Below are 22,852 nucleotides of genomic sequence, written 5' to 3' on the forward strand. Positions count from 1 at the left end.
TGCTGGTAAAGTAATCCTCTACACTGCAGCAATTTACAATAGTGTGTTATATATAGAAATAGATCAGTCATTGTTTTCAAGCCTGCTAAATAAAACTGAACTCTTGGAATGGCATGGCACTTGACCTTTCCTGGTTTCACCCGCAGTATTTAAACTGGTGCAAAGGGAACACACTGGCAAGTGTCTTCTGTTGACATGACAGATTCTCCTGGTTCACACAATGTTCAAAAGGCACAAGTCCCTTGCTTCAGAACGCAAGAGAGAAATATTTTCCCGAGGAGCTACACGGTCCATCCTGAAGAATGACTTGAGAAACTTCCACTGTTTGTCGCATTTTGTGCTCTCAGCGGGCCCTCTAAAATCAATTCCAGTAGTTAAACATTCAAAAACTACGCACTTTGAGATTGAAGTACTTGATGCTCAAACAAGAAAGCAGATATGTATTGTGGATAAGGTAAGTTATATTTGTTCACTTAAAATTCTCTTATCTGCACCAAAGATTATTGGTCACTTGATTAAATGCTGACGAAGTTGTATCAAAACATAGTCCTGACTTTTAACGTTAGTTTTATGATGAGTAGGATAGATACTTCATATACTATTTCAGTGGAAGATATTCATAGTCAGTTTAAATAGTAGCTAATTATTATGTCTGTTTTTTCTGTTAAGGTGGACCATTGTCAAGAGGTAAAATTTCCAGTGCTCAGCTTCTCAGCCTTCACAACAAAATTTCCCTAGGTTTTTCTCTCTGTATACTTCATTACGTATTCAAATTATCATAGAGTTTATCAGTGTTCACAGAAAATAGCAAGCAAAAGGCGACAAACTTACTAAAAATGATATTTAGCATATATGATACAGTCTAGTCATTTAAAAATTATTTAGAATTCATTGTCTTGAAAAATGAACATCTCGCTTTTTATGGAAAGTTTACTTATTTCAAAGTTACAGTGTTTAAATTCCTTAAAAAAGTCTCGCTTAATATGTTAAACATTTTTATATTCACGTCAAAGATGTTTCATTCAGAAAAGATAAAATACATACTTCCTGGGTTAGAAAATTAACACATAAGTATACGTGTACATCATGGATATACGTATGTGTATACAATATTTCATCCATTGTCTGTTTTTCATTGGCTTGAAAGGTCACTAGCAGTTTAATTTATTGAGAAAGATTGACATTTTTTACAACAATATATTTTCATTTATTTTGCTATACAGACATGTCAAATAAGCTTTTTTCTATTGTTCTGAAAATAAAATTCAGTCACTGATTTCATTTAACTATACTCTAGCTATGTTTCTGGATAAGAGGGAGAGACAAAACTGTTCCTGCTTTTAATTGCAGAAGATCATACGTACTTTCTCACTTAGTAATTGTAAATCTATGACCAACCTATTAGCTAGTAACAGTAACTTTTATTTACATATGGAAATAAAAGGTAAAGAACTTTACAAGTTCATAAAGTTCATAAGTGGAATGCAAGAGATTCAAAACTATTTGTAAGGAATTCCAAATCACATTATTTTTCAATACTACCACTAGAGTCATATATAAATGAATATATATTGTGGTAATAGAATTTTAACATAAATTTCATGCATGTTGTAATTTACTTCTATTTTAATACCTCAATAAGGTTTTTGGGTTTTTTTATATCATACAAGACTAAGACAAAACAAAACAAAAAAATCACCCAGAGGTTACTGATGTTTGTATTATTTCACTCTTAAAAATTTAAAACTCATCAGAAAAATACAATTAAATTAAAGGAAAGAAGGTAGTGAATGGATACTGAATTGGTCAAGGATTTCCAAAGATCAAGATTCTAAAATGAGACTGGCTTTTATGTCCTTTCTGACTTGTGTCTAAACCTTGATGCAAAATCCATCTCAGAGTAATGAGAAACCGCTAATGGGCTGCTAATTATTTTTTCCCATATATTTAAATTTTGATATTGAGATTGTATTTGAAGGTTAGACATGGGGGTTTACATTTTCAATTATTAATTAAATTGTGAAAAAAATTAAGCATGCAGAAAGCCAATATTCTTTAGAGACAAAGATTTGGCTTAGGAATTTTGGTTTAAAGGCAGACAGTCTCTCTGCTGTCTTGTTACCCCTCCTTTGTGGTATATTCAATAAACTTCTATCTCCTTTAAAAAGAAAAGGAATTTTGATATAGAAGTTTTTCTTACATTTCAGTAATTCTTGTAATTGCACTACCAGTAGCAAACCTTTAGGGAAACTCAGTAGGCCACATAGGGGATTATTTCTGGATTCCTCACCAGCCTTTATTGCACAATTAACACCAGATGATGTGGAAGTTAAAACATCCAAGTCTTTGACTTGTCAGTAAAACTGGATTTTGTTTTGTCTTGTTTTAGTTTGGTAGCTTGATAAATTGTCCCAACAATGCAAGACATTTAAAAGAAAAAAATCTGGATTAATTCACATTTTTTTGCTTCATGATTCCTAAAAGTTCAAATTTGTAAATATGAGAAAGATTGATTTTGTTTATTGTTCAGGATACTGTTTTGCCTAGACAAAGTAACAGCTATCTTAGCAGTAAGGTCATGTTAAGTGCCTTTCATTGTACTTGGCTCTACTCAACATACTAAGTATTGCTTATGACAGTCCCTATCTTTCAGTAAGCACTGTGTTACAAAGCAGTAAAAGTTGAAAGTCATGGACGTTGGAATTAAATATATCTGGACCAAATCCCTGCTGCATCAATCATATTTATCAAGGTGCAGAAAACTCGCTGACATGCTGATCACCAGGACCCTTATTTAGAAAATAAGTTAATAAAATCTGTATGTAAGCTTGGAATGAAAACTAAAAATAATATATGTAACATATTTGTCATGATGCCTTGAACACAATATATAAACTAATATATATATATATATATATATTAGTTTTAATAATCATTTGGAGAGATAAATTTAATGTGTATAAATGTAAAAGAAAAAATAAGTGATGAACCTTGTGATACTGGCAGAGTTTAAACTTGACTCCTTGATAATTGCCCATTGACATGATTTCTTATAATGCATAGATTAGATATAAATATTCAAATAGTTTGAGCAGAATATATGTATTTTAGTAATATATGCTGACCTCTAGTAGAAAGTTAGTTTTCATCTAGATACTATAATTTAAACTTCAATATAGACAATGTATCTACTAAAGATATTCATGAAACAAAAACATCAAAATAATTCCTGGGATTAAAGAAAATATACTGAGTCATGTTCTTTTACTTAATATCACATACACATGTACATGCACACACACATACACACACACACATGCATGCATAGACACATGCCTGCATGCACACACACACCCCCAAACAAGCAAAAACCTCTTGCCTTCACTATCTTCTCCAGCTTCTGCTTTATTTCTATGATTACTTTCATCCTCTTCATATTGTCTATCCACATTTCTCTTTTCATTCGATCCTAAAACTACTCCATTTAGGCATTTGCCTCCATACCTTTTCAGTTTGATTTTGCCGCAGCAAAAACTCCTTGCTAAAATCCAAAGGTCATTTCTAATGCTTTATCTTAGCGTATCAGCAACATTTGCCACTGATAGGCACTTCTTCCTCTTTTGCTATATGAGTTCAGGATAATAGACATATTTAAAAAAAAAAACAAACTTATTTCATTGCTTCTCCATTTTCTCTTGCTGCTTCTTCATCATCTGACTTACTAGGTGTGGACTGTCACCAACTCAGTCATTGAAACTTCTCCCAATATTTACTCATTTACCTTTTTGAATCCCATAGCTTCAAATATTATCTATTGATGACTTATATATTATATGTAACTGTAGCTTATCTTTTTCTCCTCAACTGTCAATCCATTTATCTATGTATGTATACATCTCTGTATGTATCTCTATCTATCATCTATCTATCTATCTATCTATATTTACCTATGCATCTATCTATGTATCTAGTTATGTATCTACCCACCCATCTATCTGGATGTTTACTAGGAATCTCAAACTTAGTATATCTAAAATTGAACACTTGGTCTTACCTCAAAATTTTATCACAGAGTTTCCGAAGTCAATAAGTGGCAACTGCATCCTTCGAATACCTCAAGTCAAACACTTAGAGGCATCATAACTCATATCTTAATCTCATACCCCACATATAATCCATCGTCTCAGTGATATTTTCAAATATATCCAAACTGACAAATTTTCACCACCTCTACTGCTAGCGCTCCTAAATCTTTCCTCTGTTTCTGTTCTTAGCACTTTCAGTATATTCCTTCCATAGTAACTAGAGCTATCAGGTTAGATCATAACATTTGCTTCATAAAACTAGTCAGTGTCTTATTTGGGTCCACTTAATTGTCACTTTTTCTTTGGGAGAATTTGCTGACTACTTATTTAAAGTGGTAAAATCTGCCAATATTCTCTATTACCCTATCCTGTTCTATTTCTTTACTACAAGTTATTACTATTTAATATACTGTTTATTTTCCCTTTTTTTCATTTTGTTTATTATTTGGCCTACCCTGTTATTCCACCTTTGCAAAATCAGGGATCTGGTTTTGTTTTGTTATCATTCCTGTGTCTGCAACATTTAGAACAAAGATAAGTGTTTAACCAAAATGTATTGAATAAATTATACCTGTTCAAAAGTTTTGTGGATTTCACAATGCACTCATATTTAGCAGTGATAGTTTTGGGGTGAAAGAGTAGGATACTTGAAAATACTTTTTACTATTCTCTAAATCAAAATATCATTAAAATAAATATAAATATATTCACAGAGAAAGACATTTGATTAAACCATTTCACTAAATGCCCAAATTCTTCTGGGTTTTCTCCCGAGAAAGATGTATAGAATTTAACTTTGTATTAGTGTATAATTTACTGACCATCATATTCTGATTATAAAAAGCTAATAAGGTTTTTATAAGGCAGACAATACAGATGGGGCTATTTATTTAACTAACTTATTTATATACCATATGTAAGTAAAATAATATGACTAATGTAGGATGAAAAGATGGAGAGCTAGTAGCTGAATTAAAATGTAAATATCATGCTTGTTTTTATTGGAACATAAAAAATATATAAAAAATAATTTTTAAAACTTTAACAATGAGTTATTTTCAGTTGCTCACTATCCCTGTCTCACTTCTATTTTGTAAAATGTCAAAAGCTTATCTAGTGATATATTGATGGTTCAAGAGCACAGCAAGAACTTTAAAAGCTAGGATTGATAAATGTTCCCAATATCATCCCATACTTTTCTCTTTAATCTTTTCTCCAAGGAACTTGACCTCAAGAGCCCTCTTTCTCCTATTATTTTATTTGCTTTATGTCAAAACTCTAAAAAGCATTTTAAAACCTACTTATAGGAGTGCACTTGTTGTGATGAGCACTGGGTGATGTATGGATTGTTGAATCACTATATTGTGCACCTGAAACTAATAGAACACTGTATGTATGTAAAAAAAAAAAAAGACTGTATAAATAAAAGAAAGCACTCAGTAATTCTCCAATCCTTCTAATGATAAAAATATCAGTTTTAACCAGAAAATAGTAGAGAGAATTATAGGGTAGATAGACTAACTAAAAACTTCACTTTTGATATTCTAGTTAGAAAGTTTGAAAATACTTAATTTCTAATATTGTCATTTTTAATAATTTACCTTGGATGGCATGCAACTTAGCAAATATATGTCTCAATTCATTCATTTGCAAAATGAGAATGGCATCTGTCTTAAAATATCGTCATGGCAGCTTTCACAATTTCATGTGTATAGAAATGACAAGATCTTTTTCTTCCACTCTTCTCCTTCTTCCTCTCCCTTCTCTTTCTTCATCCTCTTTCCTCCTCTATCCTTCCCCTCTTCCTTCCATCCTTGTCCCCGTTTTCTTTCCTTCCACCTCAGTCCCCTTCCTCCCCTCCCATTTCTTCTTAGAACATGTTATAATTGAAAGGGTATGAGCTTTGAATTCACATAGAATAGAATTTTAATATGAATCTGATTGATTTTACGTTTCCTTGGACATAATCCAATATCTCTGCCCTTTATTATAATTTTCCGTAAAAGGATTTAGGTATTGTTATCCATCCGTTTATAAAGTAAGAACGGTGGTACAGAGATTCGAAATGAAGAACTTAGTGTGTATTAGAATCAAGCTTTGAACTGGCCAATATTTGTTCTGGGCTTTGCTCTTAACTGCCATACACTACCACCTGACATATACTAATGACTTTCATTAGCCCAAATTCTCACGTTCTGTTTTCATTTCATGACTGGGACAGGACATCTGACTTCCCATACAGACAATATGTTTCAAGACAGAAATGCTATTTTCTTTTCTTTTTTCATTTATGGTTTCTCTCTCTCTCTCTCTCTGTCTCTCTCTCTCTCTCTCCTTCTCTCTCTCTCTCTCCTTTCTCACTCTCTCCCTCTCTCTTTTCTCTCTCTCTCTCTCTCTCTATTTTTTTCTTTCCCCTATGTTCATCTGTTTTTTAGAGGTGCTATTTTTGAAGGTTGTCTACTTCCCTTCCATTTGATACAAAAGAAAGTTCCAAAGTATTCTTCAGTTTTTTTATATACAGACATAAAATAACATTAATTAACATTCAAACCTAGAAATTAAAAATACCTTTGAAGTCTCTATAATAATAAATGAAGCAACAAATATGCACAAAGTGTTTATATCATTAAAAATTAAGAAATTAAAATGGATTATTCCTCCACAAAGAGGGAATTAATGTAGTCATTTTCTGTGAGTCCTGAAGAGCCTCAATGCCTACTCCTCTCTTTGCATACACTTCAGAATTCCATAATACAACATGCACGTCTTATTTCATAGAATCAGTGTATTTGATATTAATATATTTTAAATCATCTGCCCTTAGATTTCTCTCAGAAAAAGTAGTCCTACCATATTGAACAAATGCATACTGTCATGAGAAGAAATGTAGTGTAGAGGTTTATGCTCAGAAGTCAGACATACTTGTGTCTGCAGCTGAGCTTTGCAAATTATTAATATTTTATCATCTTAACATGTTACCTAACTACTCTGACTCTTGCTTTTCCATGTAAGGTAAATATCAAATCAAAATACAGTAAATATCTATCTTCCAGGAGTATCTAGGACTTTTATATTTGTGAAATGTGCAAAATATACCACCATGTACCATATTATTGGTTTTCTGTAAATTAAAGCTGTATTTTAGATAATGGCAGTATGTAAATAATATTATTATTCCATTGGCACAGGAAAATAATTGAATTAGTACTTTTTGGCTGTGACTATGACAATTTAGTCATTATATATAACAAATATAAACTATTATGTGTATTCCTTTAAATTATGTCTACATTTTTCCATTTTCTAAATATATCACCATATAAGAAAACCATTTTTGTTTATGGGCAAGCTATAAAGAAGATGTCATTTTATCTTCTGTAAAATACGAGATACAATGACACTCTCTTTAGAAGGTCAACATAGATGAATAAGTTTTAGAGGATGCATCTTGAAAGAAAAGAGTTGAAATTTACCAGATTCAGCGTTTCTCCAGCTCTATGTTTTGCCATCTTATAGTGACCATTTATTAACTCAATAGATATCTGCTAAGATATTTGTCTAGTTTTCTATTATATGTTTGAGATAATGATTAACTCAAACAGATGCAATTCCTGTTCTCATAGATTCTATACTCTCTGGTGGAAGCCAAACACTGTACAAGTAATTTTAAGTGCAAAGATACCTACACAGTGGGGGGGGCGGGGGGGGGAATGGTAGTTTGGGATAGTAAACAAAGGGAGATAATCTGTGAAACAGCAGAATCTCCTTGGAGAAATTATGTTAATATGTGGCCCAGACAGTGGATAAGATGGAAGAGAAATAGGGGGATATGACAGATAAAGGAGGTAGAAAGAACAAGACTTGTTTGGTTGTGAAGAATGAAGGTTAGGGAGGATGCAAGTATGATGTTGAATTGCTGTTTAAACTACTGGGATCCTAAGAACAGTATAAGTTATTAAGTCCTTTATGTGTTTTTGTTTATTTTTTTGCTTGCTTTTCTTTCTTTTTCAAGTTTTTACTTGAATTCTAGTTAGTTAACATACAGTCTGATATTAGTTTCAGGTTTAGCATTGTTTGCTTTCTTATTTTTGGTGCAGACAAGTACAGAGGCAGGTAGGAAACAAGTACTCAGTTTTGCTCATTTTGAGTTAGAGATCTCCGTGAAATACCCAAGAAGAAATAACTAGTAGGCATTTGGGTATGAAGATGTAGGACTCAGGAGAGTGGTCATGATTCAATATGTTGACTTGGGAATTAGAAATGTGTAGGTGATCTTTGCAGCCATTACAGTATAGAAGAGAAAATTTTAAAAGAACAATATAATGAATAAAGGAAAGAACCAACTATACAGGCCTGAGGAATTCCAATATGTAAAGATGTTAAATAAAGGGAGGTTTGAAAAGGAAACTAAGAGAAGTTTCCAGAAGGACAGCAGAAAGGTAACTCTTTCATCACAGAAGCCTAAGAAAGAATATTTGAGTGAGAAGGGAAAGATCAGTAGATGTGACTAAAAAGCACAAAGAAATATGATAAGTATCCCTTGAATTAAGTGGTATAATGCTCATGTTTAGTTTAATTAGATTGCTTTAGGTTCAGTGATTTGGGGGGAAACCCAGTCTAGAATGGGGATGACAGTCAATGGGTAACAAGAAATTTGACTTTCCTAGAAAAGTGTTCTTTTATAGGCAGCAAAAGTCTTGAAAAACTTAAGTGTTTCAAACTCTTCATTCTTCAACTCTATATTAACTCCTATGTAGTCCAATTCACATACTTTGGGTTACTGTTTACCCCTTCTTTATTGCTCCATTTTTCATCAATCTCTACTACTCACCAATCCCAAAATAATATTGTGATTTCCATTCCTTGAGTTTGGGTAAAATTTGATCCCTCTGCCTAGAGTGTTCTGTTACAATCTTCTGTCTAATTCACAACCATTCCTCATGATCAAACTGAAATGACAACTTCTTTGAGTGCCACTTATGATCTATAAGCAGATGTGTTATTTGTCCCAGAAACAGTTGATTGAAATTTCCACTATAGAAGTTATATAGTCTAGTCATTGGAAATGAGCATTTGTAAGCTATCTTGACAACTTGAAAGAGTAATTTTGTGTTTGTTCAAACAAATAATTTTTTAAATGAAAATTGTAAATAGTTCATCATTATTTCATTTTTCTAGCAATTTATTTTCATTGTATTTTACAAATGTATCATAGAATTTTTTTTAAGAAGTGATGTTTTATCCTACATAGTTGGGAAGCATTGAACTAGAGGACATGGGAATGACCTAAATGCTATTATACAATAAATATGCCTTGGATGCAAAATTAGTACATGTCATATCAAGACTCCTCTTGGATTTTGTTCTAAAAGTGTAGGTTCTTTACAGGTAAGATAAAATAATAATGCTCAAATATTTGCATTGTAAATATAGAACAAAAATTATAGCTGAAATGACATGCTTTTAGATCAGTGAAAGTGAATAAAGCATGTTTTCCTTGGAAATGTAAAGAAAAGATGAAAAAAATGTTAACTACTAGGGAAAAAATTTATGAGAGGAGTATTATACTATTAAAAGAAATCCTATTTCCCATTAAGTCAAGGCTGAATAAAGAAAGCTAAGTTTAGAAACACATGTTTAAAATAGTACCTAAGATTTAGATAACAGTCTATGTAAAGAAACTAATAACAATTGAGCTCTGAACATTTTGGGGGTCAGAGTCACTAACCCCCACGCAGCTGAAAATCCATATTTAACTTTTAACTTCCCCCAAACTTAAGTACTAATAGCCTACTGTTGACTGGAAGCCTTACTATAACATAAACAGTCTATTAACACACATTTTGTATATTATATGTGTTATACACAGCATTTTTACAATAAAGTAAGCTAGATAAAAGAAAATATTATTAAGTAAATCACAAAGAAAGAAACTATATTTACAGTGCTGTGCTGTAAAAGATCTGTGAATTAGTAGACCCACACAGTTCAAACCCATGTTATTCAAAGGTCAAATGTATATCCAAGAGACATGTTATTCAAATTAGACAAATAGTTACTTTATGAGTAGCTACCATACTTTAGATTACTTGGGGTTGAAAATTAAACATATTTCCTTATCCTGATATACATGAGTCAAACTGGAAAGATAGATTATGCATTTTGAAACAAATTACAACATGGTGAATAGCATATGGGAGTTTAACACAAATTATATACTAAGGTGGCTAGGGAAACGATACTTTACCATCTGATAGAGGTTTAAGCATGAGGATGAGAAATAAAGCTAAAGTGACTGGAAAGAGGCACCCAAAAGGATTTTATATATATATATATATATATATATAACAATTGTTATATAAATACAACATTTATATATATTATAAATACATTTATACATATATTATATGTATATATATTAATGTATATATTTATACATTATAATATATAATGTATAAATATATATTATATATATATAATTGTATTTATATAACAATTGTTATATATATGTATATGTATATGTATATGTATATGTATATGTATATGTATATAACAATCAATTAGCAAAGGTGGGCTAGAAAGAACATCCCAGGAAGAATTAACATACTAAAAGTATTACAATCTCAGATTTCAAGATATACTACATAGCTGCAGCAGTCAAAACAGTAAGGCAATGGCACAAACATAAACACAGATCAATGGAACAGAACAGAGATCCCAGAAATAAGCCTATGACAAAGGAGGCAAGAATGTACAATGAGGAAAAGACAGTCTCTTCAATAAATGGTTTTGGAAAACTGAACAGCTGCATGCAGATTAATGAAATTGGACCACTTTCTCACACCATACACAAGAACAAACTCAAAATGGATTGAAGACCTAAATGTAAGACCTGAAAACATAAAACTCTTAGAAGAAAACATAAACAGTAAACTCTTGGACACTGGCCTTACCAATGTTTTTTTGGATCTGTCTGCTCAGCCAAGGGAAACAATTAGGACTATACCAAAATAAAAAGCTTTGGCAACTGCCAGAGTCCAGCTCCAGCAGGTCCAGGGGTTCCCGAAGGAAGAACGACGTCGGTGAAAATAAAACAAAACTAAAATAAAAAACAGAAAATAAAAAACTAAAATAAAAAACTAAAACTAGAATAAAAATGGACACAGACAACAGCAGCGTGTTGAACTGGCCGATTTATTGTAGTAAACGTGACATTATATATGCTAGTGATTTCCTTGTAACATATGTCATCTGTTTTTCTAACATTACCTAATTTTGAAAATGTTCCTATGTGTAAACAACCTTTAAGAAATAACATGGCGATTTTCCCCTAACTTTCCCGCATACCCTTTGATTATAGATTCATTTCTTACATTATTCTATTATGCACCTGTGTTTATCTATAATCTACAAAGCATTTGCTTTGCTGTTCTCGTGAAAGGACCTCCATTTCTCAACACCTCAAGTGGAACAGTTACAGAGACATGACCTCCCAACCACATGAGGCCAGAAGAACAATGTGTTTGCCTCGGTCCGAGGTGCCAGGAAGGGGCTGAAAAGGCCTTAGAAACCCATGCCTCCTACATTCTCAGAGAGACAATGCACCTAGGAACCAATGAACCATTCTGTACCTTAACCGACTAGGTTCAGTCATCATCAGGAATGCCTCCGGGGGGCCAGGTGGGGCTATGGGTTGAAGTCACCTGTGCCCAGAGATACACTCCTTAGTTACTGGAGTGGGGCTTTCAGATCCGTATGTCTCTCTTTTGTTGGCCGCCTTTGCTGGCAAATGCATGAGGCTATCCTCCCTCTAAGTAGAGGAGTCTCCATAGGGGATGGCAAGGGCTAAAGGTAAGGCTACACAATTTCTTGCAGAACCTTATTTTCTTTCCTAATGGTTCTTTTCCCAGAGGGCCTGTCGAGGGCAATTCCCCAATAGACAATACCCCAGGTTGTTTTAAGGCCGAATTACCTAAAAGCGGGAGTGCAAGAAGCTTCCGTGTCGGTGGGCCGCCTTGCAGTCACCAATCCGTCCACAGCCCAGGCCCTGCCACTCAGGCTGGGATAGCTTGGCTTCCAGCAGGCAATAAAACAAAAAGGCAACTTGCTGAACGAAAGAAGATATATATAAATGATATATCAAAGAAAGGGTTAATATTCAAATACATAAAGAACTCCTACAATTCAATAACATAAAGCAAATAATCTGATTAAAATTGGTCAGATCTTTTTCTCCCAAAGGAGCCATACAAATAGCCAACAAACACATGAAAATATGTTCAACATCACTAATCATCAGAGAAATGAAAATCAAAATCACAATAAGGTATCACCTCAAACCAGTCAGAATGGTTAGTATCAAAAGGACAAGAAATAAGAAATGTTGGTGAAGATATGGAAAACGGGAAACCCTCATGCATTATTTGTGGGAATTTAAATTGTTGCGCCCACTGTAGAAAGTAGAAATACCATACGATCCAGTAATTCTGCTATGGGGTATTTATCCAAAGAAAACAAAACACTAATTCACAAAAACATATGCTGTCCTATGTTTATTGCAGCATTATTTACAATAGCCAAGACCAGGAAGTGTCCATGAATAGATGAATGGATAAGGATGTTGTGTACACACGTACAGACACACACATACACACACACACACACACACACACACACACACACTGTAATAGTACTCAGCCATGAAAAAGAATGAAATCTTGGCATTTGCTGCAACAAGGATGAAGCTAGAGGGTATTATGCTGAGTGAAATAAGTGAGACAAAGATAAATGCCATGTGATTTCATTTATGAGAGGAATCTAAAAACAAAACAAAAGAAACAGAAACAGACTCATAAATTCAGAGAACAAATGTGGTTGTCACAGGGTAGGGGGATGGGCAAAACAGGTGAAGCAGATTACGATGTACAAACGTCTAGTTGTAAAATAAATAAGTCATAGGAATTAAAAGTACAGCATAGGAAATATAGTTGATAACATTATAATAACTTTGTATGGTGACAGATAGTATTGATGCTTATTATGGCAATCATTTCATAGTATATATAAATTGTCCAAATACTATGTTGTACACCAGAAACTAATATATATTGTATGTCAACTATACTTCAACTTATATATACATTACAAAACAATAGCATGAATGGTGTACAAAGAGCATCCCAGGAAGAAGAATTAGCATATTAAAGGCAAAGAAGCAGAACAGTAACAATAAGCCTTCTGGCCTACTGTAATTAAGTTCGTGATGTGATGTTGCAGAATGGAACAAACTGAGAATAGATTGTGTGGTTAGCACTGATGGTAGAGTCCCAGATGACTGCCTAGCATCTGGACTTTTTCTTTTCTTTCAGATCAGGGGGTAGTATTTGCCATTCAGCAAATTAAATCTGGTAACAATATGGAAGATAGAATGAGCAGTAGAGAGTCTGAAGACAGAGAGCTCCGTAAAACTGAGAAGCAAATCTCTTTTTAAGTTTATTTATTTAGAGGGAAAGAGAGAGCAAGTATGAACAAGCGAGGAGGGGAAGGTCAGAGAGGGAGAGAAAAAAAATCCCAAGCAGGTCCTATGCTGTCAGCCCAGAACCCAACACGTATGCTGGATCCCAGGAACCATGAGATTATGACCTGAGCCGAAATCAGGAGCTGGTCACTTAACTGACTGAGCCACCCAGGTGCCCCAAGAAGTAAATCTTTTGGGGAACTTACTCAGGACTGCCACATTTGGGAGGCAATGTAGTATCAAGGGCTCTGCTTAGGTTTTGAGGGTACTCAGCCACCCCTCACACTTAACCAGCTTGTGGCTTTGGGCGATGTCCTTATTTTCTTTTCCCTTAAATTTTATTGTGAGTTATCTCACTGGGGTCATCTGAACAAATACCATTGTCTAGTAGGTTTTTCCATAAGGAAATATCTATGGCACAGAGCCTTGAATAAGTAGAACATTGCTAAACAAATTGAAATCTACAAATGTAATAATAACATAAAATTTGGGGGAACCTGGGTGACTCAGTCGGTTAAGCGTTGGACTCTTGATTTTGGCTTAGGTCATGACCACGGTTCGTGAGTTTGAGCCCCACATGGGGCTTCAAGCTAACAGCGCAGAATCTACCTGGGATTCTCTCCCTCTCTCTCTGCCCCTCCTCTGCTCACTCTCTGTCTCTCTCTCTCAAATAAATAAACTTAAATTTTTTTTTAAATAATAATCTAAAAATGTTTCACATCATTTAAGTATGTTAAAAACTACAAAATAAAGGAAGGTTTAACAAAATTTTCAAAATGTAATAAAAGTATTGAAGTTATTTTTTTCTTTTGGTATGTGTATATAACTCATATTTGGAGAGTAAGTAAAATAATTCAAATAAAATATAAATCAAAGGACACATCTTTAGGACACCATGGAAACTTTAAGAAATATTATATATATATATATATATATATATATATATATATATATACACACACACATTTATTTCTAATTTAAACTTTACTGGACAACACCTTTTTGTAACAAAGCAGAATAATTATGCAATAAATATACTGTAGCTCCTATCAAATGTGGTTACAGTCCATGTAGGTTAGAAAAATGTACATATCTGGTACATTAGAATTGAATGTTGTATTAAAGGTAAAAGGAATATGATATTCCATTACTATTTTATTTCAGTTAAGTTTGGTTTAACAAGAATTTTGCTGTTTGAACTTGTAATGAATCAAGGCAATTTTCTGTATATAAACATGCTATGAATTTGTGAAATTAACCCATGGCAACCCATGGGTGCCAGATGGTGAGCCAAGGTTCAACAACAGACCACAAGAGGTATGAAAATAGAGAAGTCTATCACCCACAGGTTCTGGAGTATCTACAGGCTTCAAGGAGCCACATGGGGAGGTGAGGGAAGACAGGGTACAGAGAAAGACAGGACCTAAGGCATATGCCTTTAATAGGGTCTGTGAGTAGAGTGCTAGGGGGTTCCTGGACTAAGGCCAAATTAGCCAATTCAAACCAAAAGAGGGGGATTTTGGTAAGCCCCAAGGAAGCCTTATCTTAGGGCCACATAAAGAGAAGCCATTGGGAAACAGGGGAAACCGTTGGTCCAAAGGGCTGCCGTAAAGTCATATCAGAGTGCATATTTACTTAGGACTATGAGGGCTGCTATCCTGGGCAGGTCCTTGTCTGAGGGGCTAATGTCAGGTTAAGGTCACTGCAAGCTGCTTGGTCAAACAAAACAGATGGCAGAACAGCAATATCATGAAGTAGCTTAGCTAAATTCTTGATAAAACCTGCAGATGAACATAGTGTATTAGTTCTTATGAAGTTCATGATGAAGGAATTCTTAGTCTTTTCATGATCTAACAGTTCAAACAAACAAAAAAAATAAAGATTATGCTTACATAATGTGTTTCTGGGAAATAATTTTGGTTTGGTATTTGGTATGCTTCTTTTTGCTTTTTTTTTAAAGAAATTGTATTTTAGGCATGTACCTTGTCCAGATTAACATTTTACTGTTACTTTTGGGTAGCCTGATAAAGAGCTATTAAAATCATCACATATCTCGTTGCTGTGATCTTAACGTTACTTAAGTGTAACATATTTTTCATCGCTCCTTTTATAGGCCTTCCCGCTCAGAATTATCTAGTAACAACCCTCTTTCTTGTGCTATTACTCATAACATTAGTATTTAACAAATGAGCGGTAATTTAAGGCAACATTGAGAAATAAACATTCCACTTTTTGTTTTGTTTTTTAATTATCTAATGGCTTCAGGGAAAGAAGTCTGAAGGTGCAATATCACAGATAGTGAAAACTGATACTGATATCATATAAAGCCTTTTAATATCCTCACAACACAAATTTGTGGGCACACATTTTTGCTTCTTAACAACCCAGAATATAGCTGTGATGAAATTTATATTTTTGCTAGAATCAGTGCAATGACAGAATGTAAGTTCCATGCAGTCCCAAATTATATTATAAAAAGTCCGTAATCTTAGATTTATGTATGCTTATACTGTGTCTTACCTTCTGCTGTGAAAACTATGCTGTTTGCTTGGCTACATGATCAGAGCTCAAAGGTTTGGAGAGGCAACCATTGTTTGAAGGTGATAGTACTCTTAAACTGTGTTCAATTGATCATTGCATTCCTATAAGAATATCTTGCAAGGACATTATCCTAGAAAATCATCTGCCTTTCTCTTCCCTCCCTCCTTCTTTCTTTCCTTCCTTCCTGTTTTTGTTGTTTTTCATATACGTTGAAGAATATCGATCTTCCACTGTAATAAACCCTAGGAACACCGGCATGAAAAACAAATCAAACCAAACAAAATATGTTCCTTCCTCTTCAGACATTCGCTATAATTTGATGGATAATCACATGTAAATAGTCCAACACAAGATAATATAATACAAGCTAAAACAGGAATGAACAAGGTGCTGACTGAGTCCAAGGGGATGATGTTCTTTTTTACTGCAGAAATTGAGAGAGGCTTTAGAAACCTCCTCCAGTTATAAACAGACCTGGCACACTGACGGATCATCCTGAGGATATCTCTAACAGTAAAGGGCAATCTCCTAAAGTAGAAATTATCTCTTCTAAATGCCTTATATCCTCAGCTTTTCAGGCTTTAACAGAAGGCATATGGCTATAAAGACACCTCTAGAGAATTTAAGAAGGAAGGCAAAGATGAATTCTCTACTCACTTAACAGTTTTCAAATGTGCAAACTTTTCGGGTTTCGTAACATTAGTACGTTATATTTTATTAGTGGATTTTTAAACTGACAGTCATCAAATAATTTCCAATCCCCAGTGATCTACTGGGATTCAACTAAGTAACCTGAACCCACCGGTCACCACATAAAGCCTATGAATGTCACACTCATTTATTTTCCTATAAGAAGTTAGTTCCCTTTTAGAAAGATTTATTGTAAACTGCCTACTACATCTACATATAGAATATTTTATTTGAGAACTGATCTTACTCTTAAGTCAAGAATGTTGTACCTCTGCCTTCTTATAAACTCATCATTTTAACATCATTTTGTGTGAGGTGTAAATTAATTATCATCTGTCTTTTTTCTTACTGCAGTTTAACTTTTCTTATCACACATTTTCACTGCTTCCAAAATAAACATTTAATATTACTTCATGTTTGGGTGGTTCTGACTTTGCAATTACTGGTTATTTGATTTCTTAAAAATAAAAATGTAATGTAATTATTCATTTCTTTTAGGAAAACATATAATGGATTATTGGCTATGCAACTGAGTTTGTCGATACTGGTCTGTGCACCTTTGAATAATATTTTTATTATCTGCTTCTCATTAACTTTATTTAATAAAATCCATTTATAACCTGAACTTAATTTCATAAGGACTTTAACATAGAATCCTGAGACATTCAGATGAATGCTACTTCTTTGGAACAGATAGGAACATTCCAAAAAGCTTTCACTCTAAAATTCCTGAGAAACTGATTTTGCCTTAAGATCTATTTCATGCAGAATTCTTTTAACTAGACATTATAAGAAGAACACAAACAGCAAGAACAGCCACAAACATTGAGCTCTTGACTATAAAAAATAAAATATGCTTCATTTCAAAATGGGAAGAACAAATCAGGTGGGTTTTCTTTTTACAACTATAAAAAATAGATCCATAAATGTACTTATTTGTTTTTACTTTCAATCAGCATTTCTGGCATTACCCCGACATAATGTCTTTGCAGGCCTCTGTTGGTAATAGAATTCCTATGACTTAATGGCCCACGTATGTCAAAATTTAAGTATGTAGGTACAATTTCACTAAAATTCCTAATTTTTTAGGCTATTTCTTTTTGGGTCTGTATTGTGCTGTAATAGACAGAAACCTGGACTAACCACTTAGCTTTGCTTCTGCACACAATGACATGATACCCCTTCTGCCAGATTACATCTCTTCTAATTACCCACATCATCCACCATCACATTCATCCTAAGAGGAAGGACCAACACATGGAGTCCTATCATACATAATGCATGGGTGACGGAATGTGCTATTTTTTCAGATGCGCCCCTGCTGTTGCCTCATGGTTATTCATTTGGGAGACTGAAGACACCACACTCAGCAAGTGATTGCAAGATGATCGAAGTGTCTCTATCAGTAGAGAATTCATGTGTGGAGCTAATTATTTAATGAGCTGACAGTGAAAGTTTCGCCTTAACACAGTTTATCATTCTGCTTCAATTCTCTAAAATTTCTCCCCATTTGTACTACATTCAAGTAATCAGTAAAATCATTTTATTCTATACATAATATATCCCCTCTCTGAACTTTACCATCCTACTTCAAATCATCATCGCTTCTAACATACAGACTGATCTACAGATACACAATATATGATACACAATATATGTAGCAAAACAGTAAATATAGTATAATTTGTATCACCTGTAATTATAGCCCATACATGTTCCACAGTATCACCAGATACTGAATTTGGAATTTGTTATTATAGATGAAATCATTTTATTTTTGCATTATCATTTTGTCACCTAGAGTCTGTTAAATTTACGGAAACCAGATCGATTCTTCTAAGAGTTACATCATGTCACTCCTCTGATGAAAACCCTCCAACAGCTACGTATATCACTCAGAAGAAAATCCAAGCTACTCTTCCATATTCTAAAAGGTTATTCATTATCTTCCCACTCTCATCTCTCTCTCTGGTCATGCCTTTAACCAAGCTGTCCCTAACTCACTCTGCTCCAAACACATTGGCCTACTTGCTGTTTCTCAAATAATCTTGATATAGTGATCCCTCAGGGTCTGTGTCTTTGATGTTACCTCTGTCTGAAAGAATCTTCTTCAATCTATCTGCATAGTTTGCTTTGTAGCTTAAGCCTTTGCTCATAACTTTACCTCCCTAACAGAATCATGTTTCTTCTTTCCATCATTCTGATCTCTTACCTCTTTTATGTTTTTTTTCTTAGAACTTATCACCCTCAATATATTACATATGTATTTCTTAATTGTCTGTCTCATTTCTTGAAAATTGGTTACAATTAAATATTAGTTCAGTGTGTGCCATTATGCCACAGTATTTTAGAAAGTATATTCAGGTGTAAGACTGTGTACATTTAACCCCTGCATACATTTAATGTTTGCTTCTTATTGGCTGTGTGACAGGACACAAATCTCTTTTTCTTAATTTTTTTAAGGCTTATTTATTTTTGAGAGAGAGAGAGAGCACAAGCAGAGTAGGGGTAGAGAGAGAGGGAAAAACAGAATTTGAAGCAGGCTCCAGGCTCTGAGCTGTCAGGACCGAGCCCAACACTGGGTTTGAACTCATGAGCCATGATATCATGACCTGAGCTGAAGTAGGTTGCTTAACCAACTGAGCCATCCAGGGGCTCCTAGAACACAGATCTCTTAACATTTGAGTGCATCAGTCTCCTCTCTGTCAAATGGGGATAACGGTACCTTACTCCGGGTTGTTAGGAATTTAAATGAGCAACTGTTTAGAAAAGTACCCAGTACATATAAGACACTATGTAAATGCTAGCTATTATTTTAAAACAGAACTAGAGAAAGAGAAAGAGAGAGAGGTAGTTTTTTCACTCTGACACACACAAAGGTTACTGGTACATAGTTGGTGCTCAATTAATGTTTTTTTAAATGAAACAGCAAACTCCACACATATTTACCATATCATATTTGTTGTTAGCTTGGATTCTTTCTTTACTGGATTTTGTATTTCATGTTAATAAAATACAAATATGATTTGTATTTGTATAATGGATAATAATTGACTTGTTTTTAATTAACAATAATAAATATCTAAGCTCTAATGCTTGGAATAAATATTATAAACTGCAATACATGATAGTGAACATTTTGTCAAGTTTTTTTTTAACCCATATTAGTTAATTTATCAGTTGTATAACTTTTGAAAGACATTCATATTTCATGACCACAGTTTCCTAATTTTTTAGAAAGTCTGTGTCAGGGTACCTGGGTGGCTCAGGGGTTTGACTATCCAACTCTTGATTTCAGTTCAGGTCATGACTTCACAATTCTTGGGATGCAGGCAGCTCTGCACTAAGAGTGCACGGGGGGATGGGGAACCTGCTTTAGATTCTCTCTCTCTCTCTCTCTCTCTCTCTCTCTGCCCCTGGTTACATGCATATGCACACACTCTCTCTAAAAAAAAAAAAAAATTCTCAGTGTCATTACTTCATAAGATTGTTTACAATGTTCCGGTGCCTCCCTGTATAGACCTTAAAGTAGTGCCTACAATGGCAAATACTCATTACATTTTCCTCCAGCCCCTACCTTCACCTTTTCTATCTGCCTCCACTACGTGGTGTACCATGGTAAAGAATGAGGTTTGAACCGGGCTATTTGCACTCAAAGTCCATTCTCGTACACTTGTTAGCTGTGTCACCCAGACAAATTACTTAACCTCTTGGAGTCACAGTTTTCTTATATGTAAAATGAAAATAATAGTATTATATCTAAAGCCATAAAGATGGTGTGTGATTTAAATTATTGAAGAAAGGTAAAGGTCTTGGAATTGTGTTGGACTCTAATTGCGCATTCATTGATGTTACTTATGACGGCTAGCATTATTCCTAATGGCTTTCAAAGTTGTTTCTCCATTACATATGAATTTAAAACAAAAATGAGATAAAAGATTTAATTACAATATAGCACTAGCTGGCAAACACACTTCAGTGATGAAAAATGGTAATTTATATCAAAGTAATAGGGGATAGAACAACAAATGGGAAATTGAAATTGACCTAAATTCTAGGTTTCAATAACATTCAGTTTCTTTGAGGTCCATAGTAGGACACTTTACGTCCAGGAGAGAAGTGGTACAACTATTACCCATATCATACTTTTTATCCCAGTTTCCTGGTGGATTTAATGATAACATTTTGTGTACACTTAAAATTGTCTTCATTGTGATTATAAATTATATGGTTGCCTTTTCTGCATTTAAGCCTGTGAGAAAAGTACGCTCTAAAAGCCTATATCCTGCACGACTACTTTTGAAAGAAATTGATAAAAGTTATTTTTTAAAAAATACTAGCTCTACAGTAATGGGGAGAATGATGTTGTTAGAATCTGCCTTGGAAATAAGCAATGTTCCATATGATGTTGGCTTCATCAGTGTATATCCCAGAGTGAGGAAAATGCACAGTAGACCCATCAGCCGGTCATAGTTGCCACTTTATACCGTGAGGAACAGCGGCTAAGCTGCCTGCCATATTCAGTGGAAAAGAAATTTTGATTATTCTCTGCAGCCATGATTTTATGGACACTAGACACAGTGTGGCACATTGGTGATGGAGGTAATTTTATAATTCACATAACAAAATAGCTAATATTCTATGACAGTGTTAGATCACTATATTGTATACCTGAAGCTAATATAACACTGTATATTGACTAACTAGAATTAAGAAAAAAAGAAAAAAAATGAAAAAGAAACAAAAGAGTTGATCTTACATTGATTTAACATCTCATGATATGACTATTTTTATTTCTTTCATATGCCCAGAAAACTAATGTCTTGGTCAAGTATAGAAAGTATAGACCTTATGTGAAGAAGGGAAACTAAAATTATATTTCGAGTCCTAACCCCCTTTCCCCCACACACACTAAAGGGACCTGTATTTTCCAACTACTATTATATATACAGATATATGCAACACTATTTGAAATCTGTAATATATAACATACCTACATTTCTATATCTATACCTATCTATCAAGAGGGTAGATAGATACATGAGGACACAGTGTGTGTATTTTGAATGTAAGGGACAGAGGACCAAATATTTGATGACCAGAAAGGTAAACTCTGGTAAATGTTAGTGTTGTTTATTAAGAACTTTGGCTCATTCTCAACACAGGAAATAGGTAAAATTAAATTTACCTACTTCTTCGAAGTAACTTATTTGTGCTGTGAAATGAAGGTGAAAGGCATGCATTTATTTCCTGAGGGAAGCTTTCAGAACATAATCTAATTTCACCACTTTTTTTTTTTTTTTAACTTCTGCCTTGGAAATAAGCAATGTTCCATATGATGTCGGCTTTGTCAGTGTAGATCCCAGAGAGAGGAAAGTGCATAGTGGATCCATCAGCCGGTCTGTAATATACTGTGGTGTGTGTGAAAAATAAGCATGTGTTGTTCTAAACCACTATTTGTGGTGCAACCTATTTTGAAAGTATGTTCAATTAAACTTGAATTAAAATGAGTAAATCTTTTTAAAAAGATAATTTAAATAATATAAATCATTTCTTGATTTTGTCAGTTCTTTATTAAAGGTCCTTTTATCATTAGAAAAACTTACAACAAAGATAAAGATTTTCTATGTCATTGTCATTTTTTTTCCTCTTCCACTTAAAGCTGTAAGGCGGGACTATATCAAACTTAGGGAAATCATCAACAAAATAAAAAGGCAATGTATGGAATGGGAGAAAACATTTGCAAACCACATATCCAACAAGGGGTTTATATACAAAATATACAAGGAGTTCATACCACTCAAAGCAAAAGAACAAATAACCCGATATAAAAATGGGCAAAGCAGTTAAAAACAGGTATTTTTTTTTCCAAAGAAAACATATACATTGTCGACAGACACATGAAAAGATGCCCATCATCACTAATTATCAGGCAAATGCAAATTAAAACCACAATGAGATATCACCTTGGAACTGTTACAATGGCTATCTTCACAAACACAAAAGATAACAAGAGTTG

At 33.8% G+C, this 22,852-nt stretch overlaps 1 protein-coding gene across 1 annotated transcript in view; it reads left to right on the plus strand.

Annotated features, from left to right (window-relative positions):
• The first annotated feature begins 206 nt into the window (after positions 1-206).
• Positions 207-22,852, plus strand: part of TECRL (trans-2,3-enoyl-CoA reductase like) — a 101,738-nt gene continuing 79,092 nt past the window's right edge. The window contains exon 1 of the mRNA XM_007086898.2: positions 207-454. Within this exon, the coding sequence (XP_007086960.1) occupies positions 221-454 (234 nt within the window). The 5' untranslated portion in view covers positions 207-220. The remainder of the gene's footprint in view (positions 455-22,852) is intronic.

Source organism: Panthera tigris, chromosome B1 (genome assembly GCF_018350195.1).
Source record: "Panthera tigris isolate Pti1 chromosome B1, P.tigris_Pti1_mat1.1, whole genome shotgun sequence".
NCBI classification, from domain to species: domain Eukaryota; kingdom Metazoa; phylum Chordata; class Mammalia; order Carnivora; family Felidae; genus Panthera; species Panthera tigris.